A 19,869-nucleotide genomic window follows, 5' to 3' on the forward strand; every position below is an offset into this window, starting at 1 on the left:
TTAATGTAATAATTACTTAATAAAATTATGCGTAAATATATTTTACCGTGAAAACAATAATATTTATAATTTATATAATATAAAAACATGTGACACATTTATTTACACGTTTAGCTTAATAACAATTTATTTCAAGTTTGTTTTGTTTTGAGCAGCATTTTCCGTTCGAGTTTTTTCTGTTTTATGTAGTTTGTTGATGAACGTACACATTCAGAGATAATAATAATAAATAGATGTATTTAATCGCCAATTGTTAATCAGTCGAGAATATTTAATTTACTATTTGTCTTTCTCAATTGCGCTCTCCAGGGAATTATAGGGGCATCATCATCTGAATCATCTTGTCTTGTAACTATCTTTTTTTCCTCAGTTTCAGCTGCTTTTTCTACACGGTTTATTGGGATAGTTATTTCCTTCTTTTGTGGTGGAATAACATCAATTTTAACTGGCGGTGGTGCTACAATCGTTGGTACTGGATTAATTGAATTTGGTCTAGAAATAGGATAAATTGTTAGATTAATTTATGGCCAAAATTCAGCTAAAAAAAAAATTTTTTTTTTAAAACTAACAATACTTATGATTAAATAAAATTTATAAGACTAATTTTTTTAATTGAGCTCGCTTTTCTAATGTCGAGTATAATAAATATCAATTTAATTTTTTATGCTTGTGGAATATTTCAAATACATACTTTATATTAATGTATGAATAAAACAAAACAAATTTAAAATTTTGATTTATTTTCAATCTAAATTTCACATGCTGTAAAAAATTTTAACATTATTTTTTGCGTAATCGTTATATTATAAATAAATTAATTAAAAAGATTGTAAAATAATCATAAAGAATAAAAAAAATCTAGCCAATTAGTAATTCATTTTACTTGCACATAAGAAATGAATTTCAATAAGAAAAAAAATTAATAATAATAAAAATTATGTTACAAAATTGATTTAAACAACATTTAAAAATTTTTCTAATAAAAAATTTACTTTTTTTCATCACTGGAATCTTTTTTAGCTAAAAGCTGTCTTTTCCATGGTGGAATAGCTTTTTGTCTTTTTTCCTCATTTTCACGTGCTATTTGTTCCTCCAATTCTTTTTTGGCTCGTTCCGCAGCTTTTCTCGCTAACATTTGACGCTTCCATATTGGTATCAAGTTCCCAGAACTATCTCTTTCAGGAATCTAAGAAAACAAAAGGGCCAACAATGAAACAATAACAAAAATAGTTAGGGGAGATTAATTAGAACGGCAACCCCAAAAAATCGATATTTATGTTATTAAGGGCATGTAAAACTTTTGATACACTTATTCTGACCCTATTCTCATATTTTTTCAATATTTATTCTATTCAATATTTCATGTTGGTAAGTAATATTTTTTTTCTTTATATATTCTCATAACTCATAACTTAAATCAAACCTTGAAAATAGAGTCAATAAATTTGAAGTATAAGTATTAACAAATATCAATTATAAAGGTTTCCAGTTCTAATTTCAACTGTTTTTATATGTTTATCATAAAGTATTTTTTACCTGGTCTACGAAACTTGATACACTCAAAGATTTACTAATTTCCATAATAAGATTCTGCTCTTGTGTTTTTTCAACCTTTGCCATTTCAACTTTAAACTTCTTAATTCCTGGTATGTCCTTTGCTTTCTTCAGCTCAGCAATAAGATCCGTTTTTTGTACAAAAAATGCTTCTGACACTAAAATCAATAACAATTTTTAAATTTTATTAAAAAAAATTAAATTATAAATATTTAAATTAATTTTTACATTTATCTAATTTATCAATGTTTATTATTTAACCACTGAACTTTATTTTTAATCAAATAAAAAATTCTGTGTTATAAAGAAACCATTAATTAAAAAATAAAAATTAACAAAAATTTCCAAATTATTTGTTTACATCACCAGAACTTTCATAGTATAACTAGCACAAGTTTTTTTTTCATTAACTTATAATTTTAAAAAATTACCACAGTGAATAAAAAAATTACTCGAAAATCACATTCATATTTAGTAAATTAAAATAATATTAACCAATCACAAAAACAAATTTTTAAACTAAACTTAACAACACTTATGATTTGGAATTAAAAAAAAAAAATGAAACAAAATATTTAAGTGAATTAAAAATACCATTGGTCATAGAAACACTTCGAGGTGGAGGAGTGGAGAAGTTTTTAGTGGCATTCATTTTAATATTAGTACGTCGTAATTGAACACTGGTAAGATCCTGGATGCTAATAGTAGCCAGCGGCTGATGAGTTTTTGGCGTTTCAGATTCCTGCGTCGAAGTTGTCGGAGTGTTAACTGAATGGTCTGGATCCTTGGTGACAATTGGAGGCGGCAAAGGAGGAGGAGGTGGTCCAGGGGATGTTTTTTGTTCCTGACACTTATCCACCTCCTCCACTTCAACTCTTCCTTGTATATCCAAATTATCCACCGACCTGTATCACAAAAAGGTAAAGAATTATTAAATTAATAAAAAATAAATTAAAAAAAAAAAATAGATGAAGATGTACCTCACCTGGCTTTGGATAGAGTATTTTTATTAGATGTCTTGCAGATACTCCTTAAGTATTCCGAGGGCTTAAGAAGAGTATCCGAGTCAGCGGCATTGGCAAATTTTGGTGGAATAAATGGCAGCACCATGTGCTTATGTACCAGGTGTGATACCTGGTTCGGCTTAGTATCTTCCGAATCGTTTGAAGATGGTGATGAGGACTGTGGGCTGAGAGTAATTGCAGCAGGAATTTCCGTTTGCGGCGACTGTGGTTGCTCGGAGGAAGATGTGTCGGACTTGTTGGTTGCTGTTCCGCAACACATAAGAATAAAATTATAAAAAATTCACAAGATGCTACTGTGGAAGGGATATATCAAGAGGAATCATGTTCTCAAGTTATTGGAGTCGTAAGTGTGGTACGGTCATTATATTTATTATTATTATTATTATTATTATTATTATTATAATGGGTATACACATAAGCGGTTTGGGCCGTAAGTGAAATCTAGGTAAGTATATTATATGCCCGCGTAAGCACCATGGTCTAGTAATAGTTGCGTCCATAATCGCGCTAACTGGCTAATTAAAAGATTGAACTAAAAACTTTATGCCTCGTAAGCTTAATTGGAACGACTAAGTTACAATAAATCTATTTTATGTAATCAATTTACTATATTTTTTACATTACTTTACTTCATTGTTTTAGCTATCATTTAATTTGCGAAGTTTTATTGTAAAGTACACATGATGATTATTATCAATTGACAGATTCATTTAATGAGGAAATGAACTGTTTTTTTTTTTCTGGTAAATTTTAAATGTCGTTATTAGAACTCCAATAATATGAAAACTTAATGTGTTTATTTTACTAAAATATATAATTATTAATTATGAACTATTATTTAAACTAAAAATATCATTTTTGTTGAATGATGGGTACACAGAAAAAAAAGTATAGTCGAATCAAGAAAATAATTTTCAAGAAATTTATCGTCTTGATTTGAGTAAAAAAATTCTTAAATTAAGCTAAAAATTTTTTCTTGGTCTTAGTAAATTTTACTTAATTCAAATATACTTTAGAAAATTATAATTTTCGACTGTTTAATCGCATTCTATATCAATTCTGATGAATGTAAATCACGATCTAGTATATGATAGAATTATCGAATGGTTGATAAAAAATTAAACATAATTCTACAATTGAGCGCAATAAATCTCCCAGTAGTTTTGACTTTTGACGTATAAAATGCGGTAAGCTTACGGTGTAGGATAGATGAATATACAGCTAAACCTTACGATAAAAGTAAAGTAAATTTACTGTATAATACAGTTAAATTTGCAGCGCAAATAGGATTAATTAACTGGAAATTATTTAAAAAAGTTACCCCAGTTAAATAATGATAAATTAATTAACAACAAGCCAATTCTACTGATTTCTACATCTCTAGAATATTGTCCTAAAGTTTCAAATCGATCGGAATAATAGTTTTAAAAAGTTATTGCGCGCTCAAGGCGCTGTTCTATTGAAACTCAAAACTTTAAACACGTTTTTCTCAAAACTATGTTTTCAAAAACGGTACCCATGATTCCTCGAGAACTACTCAACCGATCTTGATGAAATTTTAGACAGGTCTTCGAGATATAATTTACAAGGTCTTGAACGGAATTTTTTTTTTTCAATTACAACTATTTAAAAAAAAAAAAATTCCGCAAAATTTTAGCCAAATTTTCAATTTTTTTGTAAAAACCTCTGCCAAAAATCCAATTTTCATTTTTTTTTCTTCCGTTCAAGACCTAGTTTGAAGTCTTAAATGGCTCGTCGGAAATTACGTTACATTAGCAGAGTTTTTAATATTTATTTTTTAAATTTCAGTAATCCCTTATTAAACATATATCTTCAAGATAGTAATAAGTTTGAATAAAATATTTCATTTTGTCTATTAAAAAAAAAATTGTTGAAAATAGACCATTTTTTCCTGGAGGAAACCCATGTAACTTCTTAATTAAAAAAATCTATGTTCTAACAAAATGTTAACTGAGTTAAAATAGTCAATTATTAATATAATTTATAATGTGATTTTGTATTTTTAATAATTTCTCTGACAGAAATGACTCATGGGTATGTAATTAGAAATAGATATTAAATATTCGCAGTGGAATATTGAAGAAAAACAGTTTATGCTATGTAACAGAAAATTATAGTGTAAATTTTAATCCACTGCTGCTAGAAAATCTGGGCCATAACTAATTATTATTCTTTTGTTTGTAAATATAGCTTAATTACTAGTATAGGCGAAATACACCTGTGAATTATTTTTGCTGAAAAAAAAACTACTTTAATTGTTTTGAAAGAAATAAAAATTTTTGAATAATATGACCCATGCTTATTTAAAAAAAAAATCTGCAGCTGCAATAGAACTAAATCTACTGTTATAATTACGAGGAACTTTTAAATAATTTAAGAAAATTTACATTACATGTCTGAGATTTAATATTATAACATCTCAGCCTAAAAATTGAAATTTTGTCATTTTTTAGTTCAATCAATTAATTATTAAATAATAAAATATTTCTTCTAATCACATAAAATATTCCGGAAACGTGGTAGCGTTATGCGTCAATCTAACGCCTACACATTATATGGATCAAAAGTGTACCAAGTTATACATGGACACTATCATATATTTTATGAGTGTTGATTTTATTTTAAGAAAATTAATCATAATTATTTGATATTATTCATAGCAAATTAAATCGATCATTTTTAACATTGTTTTACTGATTTTTAATTACTCTTCCCTTTAATATATCTTTTTTTAATTCACTTCATTCATGTGATCGCTATTTTTAACAATATTTAATTCTTTAAAAATTAAATATTGATTTTTCAAATGTCTTATTCATAAAATTAATATTTTATATTTCTGTGTAAAAATAAATTGTTCCAAAAATGTCCTAAGCATGGACATCAAAACGTGACACATTAAGGGACATTTTTCAAATGGTCCATTTTCGGCAATTTTTCATGAATTTTTAATATTTTTTTTTTTTTTACATTTAAGGAACACTTTTTAGACGATTTTTTAATATTTTAAACAATTTAATAAAAATTATGTCTGTAAAGTCTTTTGTGGGACATTTTTTAGATAATTTGAGAACATATTTTGGATAATTTTTGAACAATATTAAAAAAGATTTGATTTGTTTTTACACAGCTGAATTATTTGTCCGAAAATTAATACCTAGAACATGTTTTGTAAATTTTTAGAAGACATTTTGAACAAGAGATTTTAAAATTTTCTTTTGAACATTTTAAAATCTCTTTTTGGGAAAAATGAACCAACTAAAAATCATCAAAATATGTTTTAGCTATTAATTTTAAAATACTTAACATTCATGGAAAATTCCCTAAAATACACTATTTGAGAATTTCCGATTATTTATAAAATGTTCCAAAAATGTCTTTTTTGTTTCACGTTTTGATGTTCACGCTTGGGAAATTTTTTGGAGATTTTTGGAACAATTTTTTTTTACACGGGATTCAGTTGATACTAAAACTTTTAACTGGCGTATCAAACGAAGAGACTTAATTTAAAGGAATATATTTTAAAAAATTTTTAAAGGAAACTAATGATCGACGTCAGGAGTGTAAGTGTACTTTTCAAATAAAATATAAATTTTCTTTTACCTGATGAATTATCACATTCATCTTTGATTTCCTTGAAACTTTTATTAACCAGGTCAGGAATTTTTGCACACGGAGGTATTTCTTCATTGTCCGGCGGTGGCGGTGGTGGCGGAGGTGGTGGAGGTTTTACAATACTGTAAAAATATAATTTATAAATGCATAATTACTTACGACGTATTTTGTTTGTCATAAGAGAAAATCGGTGTAAAATTATTCAATGAAATCAGCCGGAAAATATGAATTTAGGTTTTAGATAAAAATCTATACTTTCATTCGATACCGATTTTTTGCACTAAATCACAGTTTCCGGTTGGTATCTAGTCTAGTTACCTATTAATATTATCGATTTGTGGTTTTGAGTCTCTTTCAACTTCCACGGGTATAACAATTTTCCTCTCTAAAATCAACAAAAAATTTCAGATTATAATCAAACAATATAAAAAAATTTCCTATGTAGAAACTAAAAAACTATGAGTACAAATAAAAGAAATTTTTTTTTACTAAATTGTTTGTCAAATAAGACCTAAAAATAATTACATGTCTGCTGATTTCACACAGTAAAAAATTTTGCGTCATTACGTCAAAAAAAATTTTTTTTTTAATTTTTGTGTTAAATTTTTAACACTTTTATGTGTAAATTTAACATTTATTGTGTTAAATTGACACAAAAAAGTGTTAAATATTTAACATGAAAATTTTTAACACAAAATTTTTTGACGCATTGACGCAAAATTTTTTACTGTGCAATATCATTTAAATTTTATTAATTAATTTCATTTTTTCTTTCAGTACCTGGTAGTTCTGGAGGCTTAGGAGTTCTGTCAATGCGTTCATTGCTACTTTTGCGTGATAATGAAGGGGTTGATGTTGTCGATGAGTAACAAGGTATTTCACTGCTTAAATGAGATGACTCACTTGCACTGCTGGATCTGCTAAATCTTCTCACAGTGAGTTTTGACCGGCTGCATTGAAAATTTAATTATTAGTTATCAATATTGCCATTAAAATAAAAAAATTATAAAAACAAAAATAATTGCCTGCTTTCGGATGCATCATCGTTAAATTTTTTGTGACCCACTGACTTAACGCTCTCCGTCTCATCCGGTCTGATACAGATCTGTTCGTAAGCATGCTCCGTGTCCTTGATTATATCCGATTTAATTGAGTTACCATTGCTTATTGGCTTGTAACTTCCGTTATTAATGTGAACATCCACTTTCACTGAAATCATTTAATCAACCGTTTACATTATTTTTCAAATTTTTAACTATTATTCCATAGTCATAGACAAGATTCGTGGAAAAAATTGCAATCACTGGTCTGTTAAAAAAATCTTTTTGTTTAAGAAAAAAATTAACATGTGGTCCGAGTAATTTGTATTTAAAAAAAATTAAAATAATTTATTCCTTGAAAATTTATCAAGTCATGCTCTTTTTCGCATGCTTGTGTGCGTTTTATAACGGCGTAACGGGTTTGCAACAAGGAAGACCGAGAAAAGTAAGATGAAGAAGAGGAATAAAATCTTGCAATGCTTAACAATCTTTAACCCGATTCCCGCGAACTCAAGTCTAACCACGTTGGTATATTCTTAATAATATGTATGTATACGTTTAGTTCCTTGGACAAATCAACTAACGTGAAATGAATTATTTATTCATCATCTGTTTGATATGCACTGAGTATACAATAAACGTACCGAGATGTCGATCCATAAATCTTTTTTTTATTACTTTTTATGATTTCGGCTATTTTAATTATTTTTCTATAGAAAATAAAAAGTTAATAACTAACGTTTGAAGATTCAATTAATGAGTGACACAATGCAACTTGAAGGAATTAATCCGGGTCGAGTTTGGTGGGGCTAAATCTTGCAATCTTTTTTGATTAGATATATTACATGGATAAGTGTGGATAAACGTGCAATTCTACAAATCCATGAGTTTTAGATAAACATGATAATAGCAAAGCTGATGTATTACTTCATTGTGTGACTAGTTGTTTTGTTATACGTAGTAATATTTTTTTTCTTTAGTTTAGTGGATTTTAGTTTGTTGATTGATAATTGTTTTTTCGTAATTCACTTGATAATTCCATTGATAAAAATTTTATCTTAAAAGAAGAAAAATTGTTTTTTAAAGTTTACACTTTTTAAGTTAATTATAGAATTTAAAACTTTTACAATGTCATAATTATAAATTACTTTATCATTAATTTCATACTATAAGTTATATTTATCAAAGCAAACTTATATAATTGTTACTTCTTTATTTATTTTGAGTTAATAAAAAATTTATAAAGATAGAATGAGAGGAAATTAATTTCTTTTTCTATGTAATTGGTTATAAAATCAGTTGTGAATATTAATAAAATAAAAAAATGTTAAAAATTCAAGTAGACACATAAAATAATTTATTTAATGATCTTCGATTTACTTTAAACAGTTTGAAAATAAAAAAATCATTTTTAAGGTATTTTTAAAAAAAATTTTTCTAATAAAGTTTTTTTCTCAAATTTATAACTAAGAAAATTTTTCAATTAGTTTTTACAGATAAAGTTATTCGATAATTCAAAAGTTTCTTCATATCGATCATGAATAACGGAACAAAAACTATTTGTTTTATCAATTTTATAATTATAGAAAATGTTTTGACAAAAAATAGCATACATTTACAATTTTTTCAACTTTATTTATAAGATTGCTGAATTGCTAGGCCAAAGTAAAATAATATTTTAATTTTACGTAAAATATTATTTGCTATCTGAAAAAAATTAATAATTATAATTTTCGGTAACCTGCAATAAACTTCTAGCTATCAATATCTTTGCTATAATAATATCTTAGTAAGAAAATCTTGGAAAAAGTATCTTAAAAAATTTTGCTCCATATGTAAATAATGTTATGTTACAAATATGTACTGTGCATATTGAAAGAGAATTCTATAATAATTTATAAAAAAACTAGTCTGTAAGAGCTATATAGTTTAAAAACGGGAACTTTTCATTATTAACGCCCCTGCAATTCTCTTTGGCGCTAAAATTTTATGAAATCCGTTCTTAGGTGACTTTTACATGGCAAAAGTAATATTCCTACCAAATTTTAAGTCGATAAGTCCTATGGTCCCTGAAATCTTGTAATGAGTCAGTGAACCGCTGGATATCTCCTGTAAATGGGTTATTCTATGCCAAATCAACAAATTTTTTACCCGACTCCTTTTGATTTCGCTCAAAGTTTTGTACTTTTTTCTACCCCTCAAAGGACATTTTTAGGAATTATTTCAGATTTTTTTATCCAACCCAAAAAAAAGTTACGAATTTTTGAAAAAAACCGCTCTTTTTTTAAATCACTAGAACTTTTCAAAAAATTGACCTATTGGAGCCACACCAAATGGAAATTTTTAGTTTTTTAATTTAAAAAAAAAAAAAAAAAAAAATACGATAAAAATTTCAGAAGCCCGGATTTATGAAATATTTCAGTTTTTTTGAAAGAACCGTTATTTTCTCGAAGTCGGACCCCTTAAATTTTTTTTTTTACTCAAAAAGAACTTCAACTAATTCTGAAAAAATCCGCGCTAGTTTCAAGATGTGCCGACAATTGCTTCTAAATTTTTTTTTTTAATTGAAAAAAAAAGGTTTTTTTTTAATTTGGCCTATTTTATGTGACTTTATCCTGAGATTTTATTGACTTTCTCGTGAAATTTCAGAAGTTCAAAAATAAAATTTTATTCGAAAATTTTAAGTGGTTATCGTCCGAAAAATTATGTTGTTTTTTTTTTTAAAAACAATTATCAAAAGTTTTATTCTATGTGAAATATGTTTTTAATTTTTTTAATTTTAGTAGTAGATATAATTCGATGTCATTTCTTGAAATTAGTTCTACTATTTGAGTTTATTAATTTTGAGATTCATTAACTTTAATAAATAATTGTTTTACACTCTTGTAAAGGCATTAATTACTTCTGTAAATTTGTATATGTGGTAATGATCAATGACTCTGCGACTTTAAATAAATACCAAGAAGAAAATAGAAACTACAAAAAGTTCATCTAGCGCAAATATGTTGTTGAAAAAAAATTTTTTTTTCATCATATTTCTTTGGATTGAATTCCTTTAATTTATAATTCTTAAACCAATCATTTTTTTATTATAGATTAATGAACAAAAGTGTGTTGTATGATCAAACAAGTAAGAAAAGTATAAATATTAATAAAAAATAATATACCTAAAATGAAAACAATTGGGAAAAAAAAAAAAAAAAAAAAAAAACAAGGAGAAAGCAAATAAAAAGATAATTGTAAGTTATTTTTGATCGATTTATATTATAGCTCCATTAGTGACTCTATTTAAATGAAAAGTATTAATATAATAAAGTGTATGCATATTGATATTATAAACTCTCACTAATTTGATAAAGTGACTATAAATGAGAGAGCTGCGTCTAATCTTAAATTATAGGCATGGGAGCTTAACAGCATAATCGATCGATTAGCAAACAAGGATGATTGGCAATGATAGAATTGAGGCCGTCATCAACCAAAAAATTTTCTTAGTCATCAGAGAAGTAAGATGAAAAATTAGCGTTAGATAAAGATAGATAGAAACTAAGCCAAACGGATGATCAGAATGATGTTGTATTTATCTAGGACGTGCCACACTTACCAGTTAAAGTCTCATCCTTCTTCTCGATATCGGTTCGCTCGTCGTTTATAGTTTTATCGACGTTATCACAAAACAGCCGAGTTATTCTTGTGTAGACGAGGTCGTTCGGACTGTGGAGGTAGAATGATTCATTGTCTTTTGGTTTTTGATGTTCGGATATAAATGGGCTCATTGGATTTATGTAAATTCCATCCCGGGGTCGAGTACCAGGTGGATGGAGAAAAAAAGGCTCGTGAAACATTTCAGAACAGCTTCGTAAAGAACTCTAAAAAAATAATTATTTTTATTTATTTACTTATTTATTCATTACTTTTTATTAAGTTTCTGTTATTTTATTATCAATTATCATATAAATATACTTTTTTAAAATAAATTAATTTTGTAATATTTTACGTCGATAATTATAAATTGAAATAGGTTTTATTACGTCAATAATTAATTAATGTTTATTATTTTTATTTATTTTTTTTACTTTAATTTGCGCATTCAACGTATATTATTGACGTATTCAGTTATTATTTTGTTTATTCTTGCACAGAAAAAACTAATTATTTTTAGATAACAAGTACATTAATCTATTAAAAATCTGTTTTTTTTTTTTTTTTTTTTTTTCCATCTCAATTACTATTTTACTCAAGAGATTCTAAATAGTTTGAAATTGCAAAAAGAAATTGAATTTTTTTTAACTAGATAATCAAATTCAATTATCGGCAAAGAATTTATAATTTTATCTTCTTGATTTTTAGAGTAATTATTGAAGATTCGAAGATGTATTTATTATTATGGACTTTGTTTGGAGTTTTATAATACTGATGTGAAAATTCATAACATAAACATGAAGTTGATGCGCATTTAGCATTAAGATTATATTTGTGATTAACAGTATATACATCTATACACACAGTATATACATGAGAGTAATGTCAATGATGTTTATATCACAGATTTTATTATTATGCAATTTTTTTTATGAGTAAATAAAAATTTAATGAATCATAGAATAACAATGTTGAAAGCTGTAATGATAAGTTGAATTTGTAACAACAATTTACTAGGAATGTTCAGTGTTGAAATGTGAATTTCAAAGTTTTTATTTGTAAAAAATTGTTAAAATTATTAAATAATCAATCAAGAATTTATAACTCCTTATATTTTGTCTTCAATTGTCTAAGGTCTACACGGCGAAAAAAACATAGGGATTTTTCCTATTTTTGTATACGAAAAATTCCTATGTTGACATAGAAATTTTTCGAATGTTCATATGAATTTTTCCAATATTAATATAGGAATTTTTCCAATGGTAACATGGGAATTTTTTTTTTTTATTAACATGATAGAAATATCTATGTGACATAGGAAAAATTCATTTATGACGTGAAAAAAATTTTTTTTTCAACTGAAAAAAAATAGAAATCGAAAAAACACCATTCTGAAATTTTCAGGATATTTGTAAAAAATGTCAGTTTCATATGAAAAAAAGGAAAAATAAATTAAAAATGTTTATCATTGAGAAATTCGGAGTTTTTTTAGAAAATCTAAAAAATAACGATGAAGATAGATTTGAATAATTTTTTTCTATTTTTTCCCAAAAGAACTTTTAAAAAAAAAAAAAAAAAAAAAAAAAACCGTCCCGATAAGTCAATTTTTGAAAAAGTTATGGCAATTTAAGCCACACAGTCCATAATCTGCAGGATTTTTAATTTTTTCGAAATGTAAAGCAAAATTTGAAAAAAATTTCCTCTAAATTTTTTTATCACAAACCGACTGTATATCACTGTTTTACTTTTAAATTATCTGAAATTGCTCGAATGAGAAAATTGTTATGTAAATTTGTAATTATTAAATTAAGTTACATAAGTTTTTGTGATAAATGAATTTTTCCTATATCACATGGATATTTCTATCATGTCAATAAAGAAAAAATTCCCATGTTAGCATTGGAAAAATTCCTATATTAACATAGGAATTTTTCGTATGCAAAAATAAGAAAAAATCCTTATGTTTTTTTTCGCCGTGTTTGTATAAAGCAATAAATAAATTCATCTTTAATTGAAATTTCATAAAAAAAGCTCAAAGAAATTCCAACTATACATTTTAAAATTTCACTAAAGTTTTCTCATATTTAAATAGAACAATTTCAAACATTGGAGTTTCACTTTTTATAAATAGTGTCAGTTATTTTTCAGTTTTACCGCAATAATTTATTCAAAAAGATAATCAATTTTCAACGGTTAATTTTATTTGTTTCAGTGACTTTGATAATATTGTCTTCAAGGATTGAGCGAATTTTTTGATCTCTTGTGTAAGACATAACTTACTATAAAACTAAAATCGTTAATTAAAAAAAAACCGTGTTAAAGAAAAATAAATCATCGAGTGATTATATAGACTATCCTTGTAACCATGATAAACACACTATTATTAAAAATGATGGCTTATAGAGATAAATAATTCAATAAATTGTGCGATTAATCTTGTTTACATTTTATTTGAGTTGCAAAGAAGCATAAATGTGATGAGAATCGCACCGTGCGGCAAAAGAAAAAGTGCGCTGGTAATTTCTCTAAAAACCTATTTTATTATCACAATAATTTTTTTTTTTCAAGTAAATTTATTTTATCTTACTTACAAAAACATATAAATTTATACTTTTGCATGTTAGCAAACCGTAACTTGTACATAATCATAATAAGTTTTCAAGTCTTTCTAGTAGAATACTCTTTATAATTATTTTTCATGGGTACGCTCTTATATTATTTTAAAATAAACATCAAGATTTACAGAATTATTTCTTTTTTCGTTTCACATTTATCTATTTTCTATTTATATAAATGTTCATCGCTCTTATCGTAATATATAATAATATGTATATAAAAGAAAGTGAATTGTTTAATTCACAATGCTCATCAAATGAAATCTGCAATTATAAATTTTATGGGAAAAATGAATAACACTTTTTGTAGAAAAATACAAATTTTTTTAAAATTTTATTCTTTCTTTTTCTTAAATTAACATATTTTATAAAATACTATCAGTCTGCCCCGGCATGGCACGGGTATTTAACAAAAATTTCAAAATTAATTGTAATAAAATATAGCCTATATCACCCGGCGATAGTGTAGTTTCCCAACAATGAAAGAATTTTTCAAATCGGTTCAGTAATTTCGGAGCCTATTTAATGCAAACAAACAAACAAACAGTAAAATTTTTCCTCTTTATAATAAAAAAAAGTATAGATTAAAAAAATAAAACATTTTTTTTTATTTATGAAAAAATGATCATTGGCAATTTTGCAGCTATTTTTATAAAGAAGAGAAAAAATATTTTTCTAATACTTTTTCTCCACGATAAGCTTTATAAGGCTCTTAAGAAAATTTAATTTTTACAGTTTATTAATCCTACCAGCATTAATGAAGCGATTTTTTAGCAGAAAGTTGTACGTTAACAATTTTTTCTCCAAATAAAAAATTAATATACTTTAACAGCCAGTCTTTTTTTTTCTCGCGTCGCACTCACTGCAAGAAACGGTACTATCCTTTTTGCACTCATGATTATAAAGCTATCGCAGTTTTATGTTATTTTTTTAAACAAATTGGAATTTTGAAAAAAACGCTCTGCTACACTGAAAAAAAAAATTAACTTGAATCAAGAGTAAAATTCTTGAGCCAAGAAAATAATTTTGAAAAATGTCATTGTCTTGAATCAAGATAAAAAATTCTTAAATCAAATAAAATGTACTTAAACCAAGTGAAATTTCTTAGTTTAAGAATTTCTCAACTCAAATCAAGAAGATGAAATTCTTCAAAATTATTTACTTGATTCAAGTAAATTTTTTTTTCTGTGTACAGAATAGATAATGAAAAAATCTATTACGTAGCAGAGCGTTTTTTTTTTTAATTCTTCTTTGTCTAGGAGAGAAAAAAAACCTGCAATCGTAAGGACTGGCTGTAAAGAAAAAAATAAAATATTGGAAAAATGTCTTGTATCAAAATTTTTTTCAAAGATTGATTGATTGATTTATTTATCTACTCATGCCCAGGCAATTATCGATTGGTAAGTAATTTTACAATATATATTTCATTACTTGAAATACAAATATATCCTAATACATTTGGATGTATATTATGTCATTAATACAATATTACTTGATACGTCATTTATAATAATAATAGTAATGATATCACTTATAAAAATAAAATTGAAATAACAATGATAAAATAATTAACAGTCATTAGGTTTTCTGAAACATGTTCGTGGTTCAAGTAAACCTTTTTTTTCGGTTTACCTCCATTGCAATGAGCTTACAAACGAATATCTTTACTTCAATGAAATAAATATTATTTTACTTAATTTAAGAAATACTTTGAATAAAAAATATATCCTCAATAATTATTAAGAATATAAATTTTTGTTTCAAAGAATTTTTCTTAAAAAAAATACTTTTGTTCTCAGTGTAAATGTAATAAAAATTTCTAAATTTCCTCACATTCAATCTACTCAATTTTAAATCATAAATATATAATAAGTCATAAAATTTATTGTTCATTTCGATCGTTTATCTTTATATTAAGGATTAATGATTTAGTACACAGAAAAAAAAATTTCTTCAACCAAGAAAATTATAAGGAAGACTGAAGTTATTTTGGAGCAAGAAGAAATTTTCTTGACTTAAAAAAATTTAACTTCGTTCAAAAAATTTTAACTTCATTCAAGAAATTTTTAGTCTTCCTTAAATTTTTCTTGATTTAAGAAAATTAACGCTTGACTCAAGATTTTTTTTCTTTCTGTATACATCATATTCTGTAAAATATTAAAACGTTTCGTTTGTGTTTGCATGAATATTTACAGATTTGTATGAATTAATTAGATACAAATGTAATAAAAATCTATCTTTAGTTACTAAGAACAATTTTTTCAATAAGATCTTCGCTTGGGTAATCAGCTATAACAAAATATGTTACATTTTTTGGATTTCGAAAATAATTATACATTCGGTCATTCATCCCTGGACCTAAAGAAGGATTAGTCAAATTCAAAGGGTTCGGCCTGAAGCTTATAGCTAAGCTTTCTGGAGTCTCATACCCAAAACCATTGCCCGATAAATAATTGGTGAAACAATAATAACCTGTGCGCGCTTCGAATATCAAATCTTGAAGTGCTTTAATATCAGCCCATTTATTGTTTCTGAGATAATTGGACGATATTTCCCAGTTGTTCTGTTCTAAACAGAATCGGTGTGTTGTACAATTATAGAAACAGAACTGATGTGAGGATAGTAAAATTTTTCCACGATACTGCCCGAGAGTGTCGTAGTATGACCAATATTCAACAAATAAATTAGGATACTCTTTCATGTATTTATTTCTTAAGATCGCGCACTCTGTCATAATCGTGTTATAAGATTTGTGTTCCCTTTGTATGAACATTATTACAAGTTCTTTTGGATGGTCTTTCAAAAAATTCATTATATCGTCCAATATTTTACCAAAAGACATGCCCAAATATACAAAACCATGATTCATCACGAATTCATTGTCATACAGACGTACTCGCATATCCAATACGCGTACGCCAGCGTCTAATTGTTCAGAAACTGTCATCCACTGTGTTCGGGCGCGTTTGAATCCCACTGCCGATGTCGCTGAATCGTGAGTACCAATAAAAGCCAGTGTACTTAATTTTCTTGAATCCGGCAAATTTGTTAAATAATAATGACGACGTGTAGGAGCATGAGAAGGAGGACATCCCATGATCGGAGGGAATAATGCTCTTAAAATAATTATTATTAACAATAGAGCTTCAAATTTTTGTTCCATTTTCGATTGATCTGTTAATAAGTTATGTGTAATTTTTACTACGTGGAAACAGAATATCTCATTGAAAACTGATACTATTAGAAAAAAAATATATTATTTCAAGTCAAGTTACCGAAAATTAAGTATCTAAAATAGAATTCTACATGTGTTCAAACTTTCAGAAATTCTATGTTTAAAGCTATTTTAAGTGTGTTATGACAGATTGTCGGCTTTGATTTCTAAAAATATTCCAAATATTCAAAAAAATTTACCCTATGTAAAAACAGTGTGTATTTTTGATTTTTTCATTACCAATTTGGATGTTTAAAATCGGATACTTCATAAATTAAATTTTTTAGTAACATTTTTTTTTACATTATCGAATTTTTCACAAAATAATTAATCAAAATTGTTATTTTTCAAACGATTGATATTTTAAATGATTTTATAAAAAAGTTAAATACACGTGAGACTAAAATATACGGTGCTTATGCAGTGTTCCACGTGTGCACGTACAAATTCACTTGTTTATCCTATCTTCTATTATCGCATGAATAATAATACCGTTTTCTCTCGTCTTATTCCCGAGTAGTTCTTTAAAAAAAAAAAAATTCAAACTAATTTAATATAAAAAATTTCGAATATCTTCTAAAAAAATAAAAATCGTTTCGGAGTTTTTTTAATTAAAAATTGTTAAAAATAGAAGTTTGTAATTGCTGAAGACAAAATTTTTGAAATATTGAACACACAAGTTCTAGAAGTGTATTTTGGCAAAAAGATTATGAATAAAAGTTTATTTCTCAAACAGGTAGTGTTTAATTTTTTGTAGTAAAAAAAAAATAACTTGATTCTTTGAATACTTACATGATTATTTTGAATTCAAGTTTAAATTCCAGTTAATGATAATTGTGATAAAAATTATGAAATCACCGATTTCTGCACTAAGTTTGTCTTGATATTCAGTATATTTAGTTAATGTTCAAATAAACATGTGGGTATGAGAATCATGTTGAGCTCGTGGAGATTTTCAAAAGAAAAAGATAATTTCTTCAATGAGGGTAGTGTCAGTACGGTATAACTATAGTTAAATAATAATAATAAGTATTGGCAGAAATTAGTAACTCTAACCCATTAGTACTTACACATACTACAGGATGTTTAGGTCATGATGATTTGGCATTTTTGAATATTTCGATTCTCTACTAACTGTACTAGCTTTTTGAAATATTTCGATAATTTGTTTGTTAGAAACAATAATATATTTTTAAATTATTAGTTAAGTTATTATTGGAATGATTGTATTAATTATAAATATAATAATTATTAAAACTAGCATAATATGATTTAACGATTTTTCAACATTATTACGGCTACAAAAATAATTTTTTGTATAAAGTTATTGGCTATAAAATTTTAATTTGTGAAATAAGCAGTTTTATCTTTTACCTAAGTATTGTCGATATTTCTTTACAGAAATTTAATAATACCATAAAATATTCAAAACTCGTTGTTGGAAATCAAAATCGAACGATAAGTTAAAAAAGTGTTGTATTTAATTTAAAGATGGAAAAATAAATTTCCGAAATAATTCTCTGCTTTTTTAGCTTAAAGAAGGATGATAAATAGAAACTTCGCTCTTTGATAATAATTTTATTTTTTGGTAATATTGAATGACTCTAATCACCCTGTTGTGATGTCTAAAGAATAAAAAATAGTTTAAGTTAAATCATAACTTCCACAAAGTCATAAGCTAATTCCTCTGGATTGTTCAAAACATATAATAAAAAAACTTAATGCGTTGCTTGAATTACCTTGATTGTTCTGACTAATTTGTTTAATAAAAAATATTTATCAACAAAGTCTTACAATAGTACAAGTATGGCATCACATTTTGTTAAATTTCTTTAATTTATTAGTCAATCACTTTAACAAGTTCGATGACATAATTTGTCAATAGAATAAAATACAATGGTTGAATAGAACAAGATAAAGTTATGCACACACAATAGAAGAAAAAAAAAGAAGAAAATTATTTTAGCTGAAGTTAAAATTTTTTGATCCAAAAAAGTTCAGTTTTCCTGAAAGATTTTTTTGTCGGTCCCTTTAGGTTTTTTTTTTCTTAGTAATTGGAACATACTCTTATGAAAAAGCAACCGACCTTTCGGGTTTCATTGTCATGAATATCTCCCCATTTTAATGTATGTATAATTATATATATTATACATACAATATATTATATATATATATATATATATATATATATATATATATATATATATATATATATATATATATATATATATATATATAAATCCTTCTACATATATTCACAATTTGTAGGTAGTACAAGAACTGAAAAATAATTTTTGGTTGCCAGTATACCTGTAGTCGTTGCATTGATCAGTCGATAGTTTTGTGATAAATTATTTCTCAAGTGAATTAAATTATTAACCATGGGACGTGATTATAGAAAGGTTTCAAGAGAACTCCGGAGTTCTGAAACAATTAATAAGTCGCGTTCAGTCAAAAGAAAGAATGTTTTTAATCCGAAAACAGCCGAACGTGATGAAAGTATTCAGAGTACATCTTCTAAAAAATTAAAACAAAACACTGAAGATGATGTACCTGAAGACAGCAGTACTGAATTTCGAATAATAAATTTTATTCAGGTATTCACTGCAATTTCTGCTCTTATAAAATGTAAAAATGTGATGGAAATGTACTGTTTCAAACAGCAAGTACACGTGGGCTGGGATTCAAAATTGTAGTTGCATGTAATAACTGTGGAAATGAATATATTCCTTCCTGTTCTTTCGTTGGGTATTCTTATGAAATAAACAGACGTTTCATTTTTGTAATGAGAATACTAGGAATAGGATACGAAGGATTGTGCAAGTTTTGCGGCCTGATGGACATGCCGTCTTTTTAGATAAATCTACGCATACAATTTTACTGAAGCAGATTTTGAATTGTAGTAAAACCGTCGCAGAAACCTTCATGACGAAAGCTGTGAATGAAGAAAAGCAAGCAATGCCAACAACTGAAAATGAAGATATAAATCATCTAACTGTATCGGGAGATGGAACCTGGCAAAAACGGGGATATACATCGTCATTTGGAGTTTCTTCTATAATTGGCTATTTTACTGGAAAGATTCTTGACATAAACATTAAAAGTGCATATTGTAAGCTATGTGAGTATTGGAAAAAAAAACC

The 19,869-nt window shown here is 26.3% G+C and overlaps 3 protein-coding genes across 5 annotated transcripts in view; 1 reads left to right on the forward strand and 2 right to left on the reverse strand.

The window, feature by feature from the left end:
- Nucleotides 1-19,869, reverse strand: part of F (espin protein forked) — a 24,716-nt gene continuing 4,847 nt past the window's right edge. Inside the window, exons 2-11 of one of the 2 annotated variants that reach the window (XM_074256661.1) lie at nt 10,860-11,124; nt 7,241-7,424; nt 6,996-7,165; nt 6,534-6,600; nt 6,204-6,337; nt 2,540-2,822; nt 2,149-2,459; nt 1,537-1,712; nt 993-1,186; nt 1-492 (exon numbers count right to left, since the gene is read on the reverse strand). In XM_074256661.1, the coding sequence (XP_074112762.1) occupies nt 258-492; nt 993-1,186; nt 1,537-1,712; nt 2,149-2,459; nt 2,540-2,822; nt 6,204-6,337; nt 6,534-6,600; nt 6,996-7,165; nt 7,241-7,424; nt 10,860-11,124 (2,019 nt within the window). In that variant the 3' untranslated portion in view covers nt 1-257. Of the gene's footprint in view, nt 493-992; nt 1,187-1,536; nt 1,713-2,148; nt 2,460-2,539; nt 2,823-6,203; nt 6,338-6,533; nt 6,601-6,995; nt 7,166-7,240; nt 7,425-7,899; nt 8,058-10,859; nt 11,125-19,869 lie in introns of those variants that run through there. The other variant, XM_074256662.1, reaches the window with a different exon arrangement.
- LOC141536265 (uncharacterized) overlaps nt 10,895-19,869 on the forward strand; it is a 23,703-nt gene continuing 14,728 nt past the window's right edge. Inside the window, exons 1-2 of one of the 2 annotated variants that reach the window (XM_074256667.1) lie at nt 10,895-10,977; nt 13,110-13,413. The gene's annotated coding sequence lies outside the window, so the exon portion shown is untranslated. Of the gene's footprint in view, nt 10,978-12,050; nt 13,030-13,109; nt 13,414-19,869 lie in introns of those variants that run through there. The other variant, XM_074256666.1, reaches the window with a different exon arrangement.
- On the reverse strand, nt 15,731-18,826 carry LOC141536267 (uncharacterized). Its single transcript, XM_074256669.1, has 2 exons — nt 17,519-18,826; nt 15,731-16,686 (listed from the first exon to the last, which is right to left on the reverse strand). The coding sequence occupies exon 2, from the start codon at nt 16,673-16,675 to the stop codon at nt 15,752-15,754; it is 924 nt and encodes a 307-aa protein (XP_074112770.1). The 5' UTR covers nt 16,676-16,686; nt 17,519-18,826; the 3' UTR covers nt 15,731-15,751.

The sequence above is a fragment of the Cotesia typhae genome, unplaced genomic scaffold, assembly GCF_013202065.1.
Source record: "Cotesia typhae breed Kobodo isofemale line unplaced genomic scaffold, CoteBio_Ctyphae scaffold_152, whole genome shotgun sequence".
In the NCBI taxonomy this organism is placed as follows: Eukaryota; Metazoa; Arthropoda; class Insecta; order Hymenoptera; family Braconidae; genus Cotesia; species Cotesia typhae.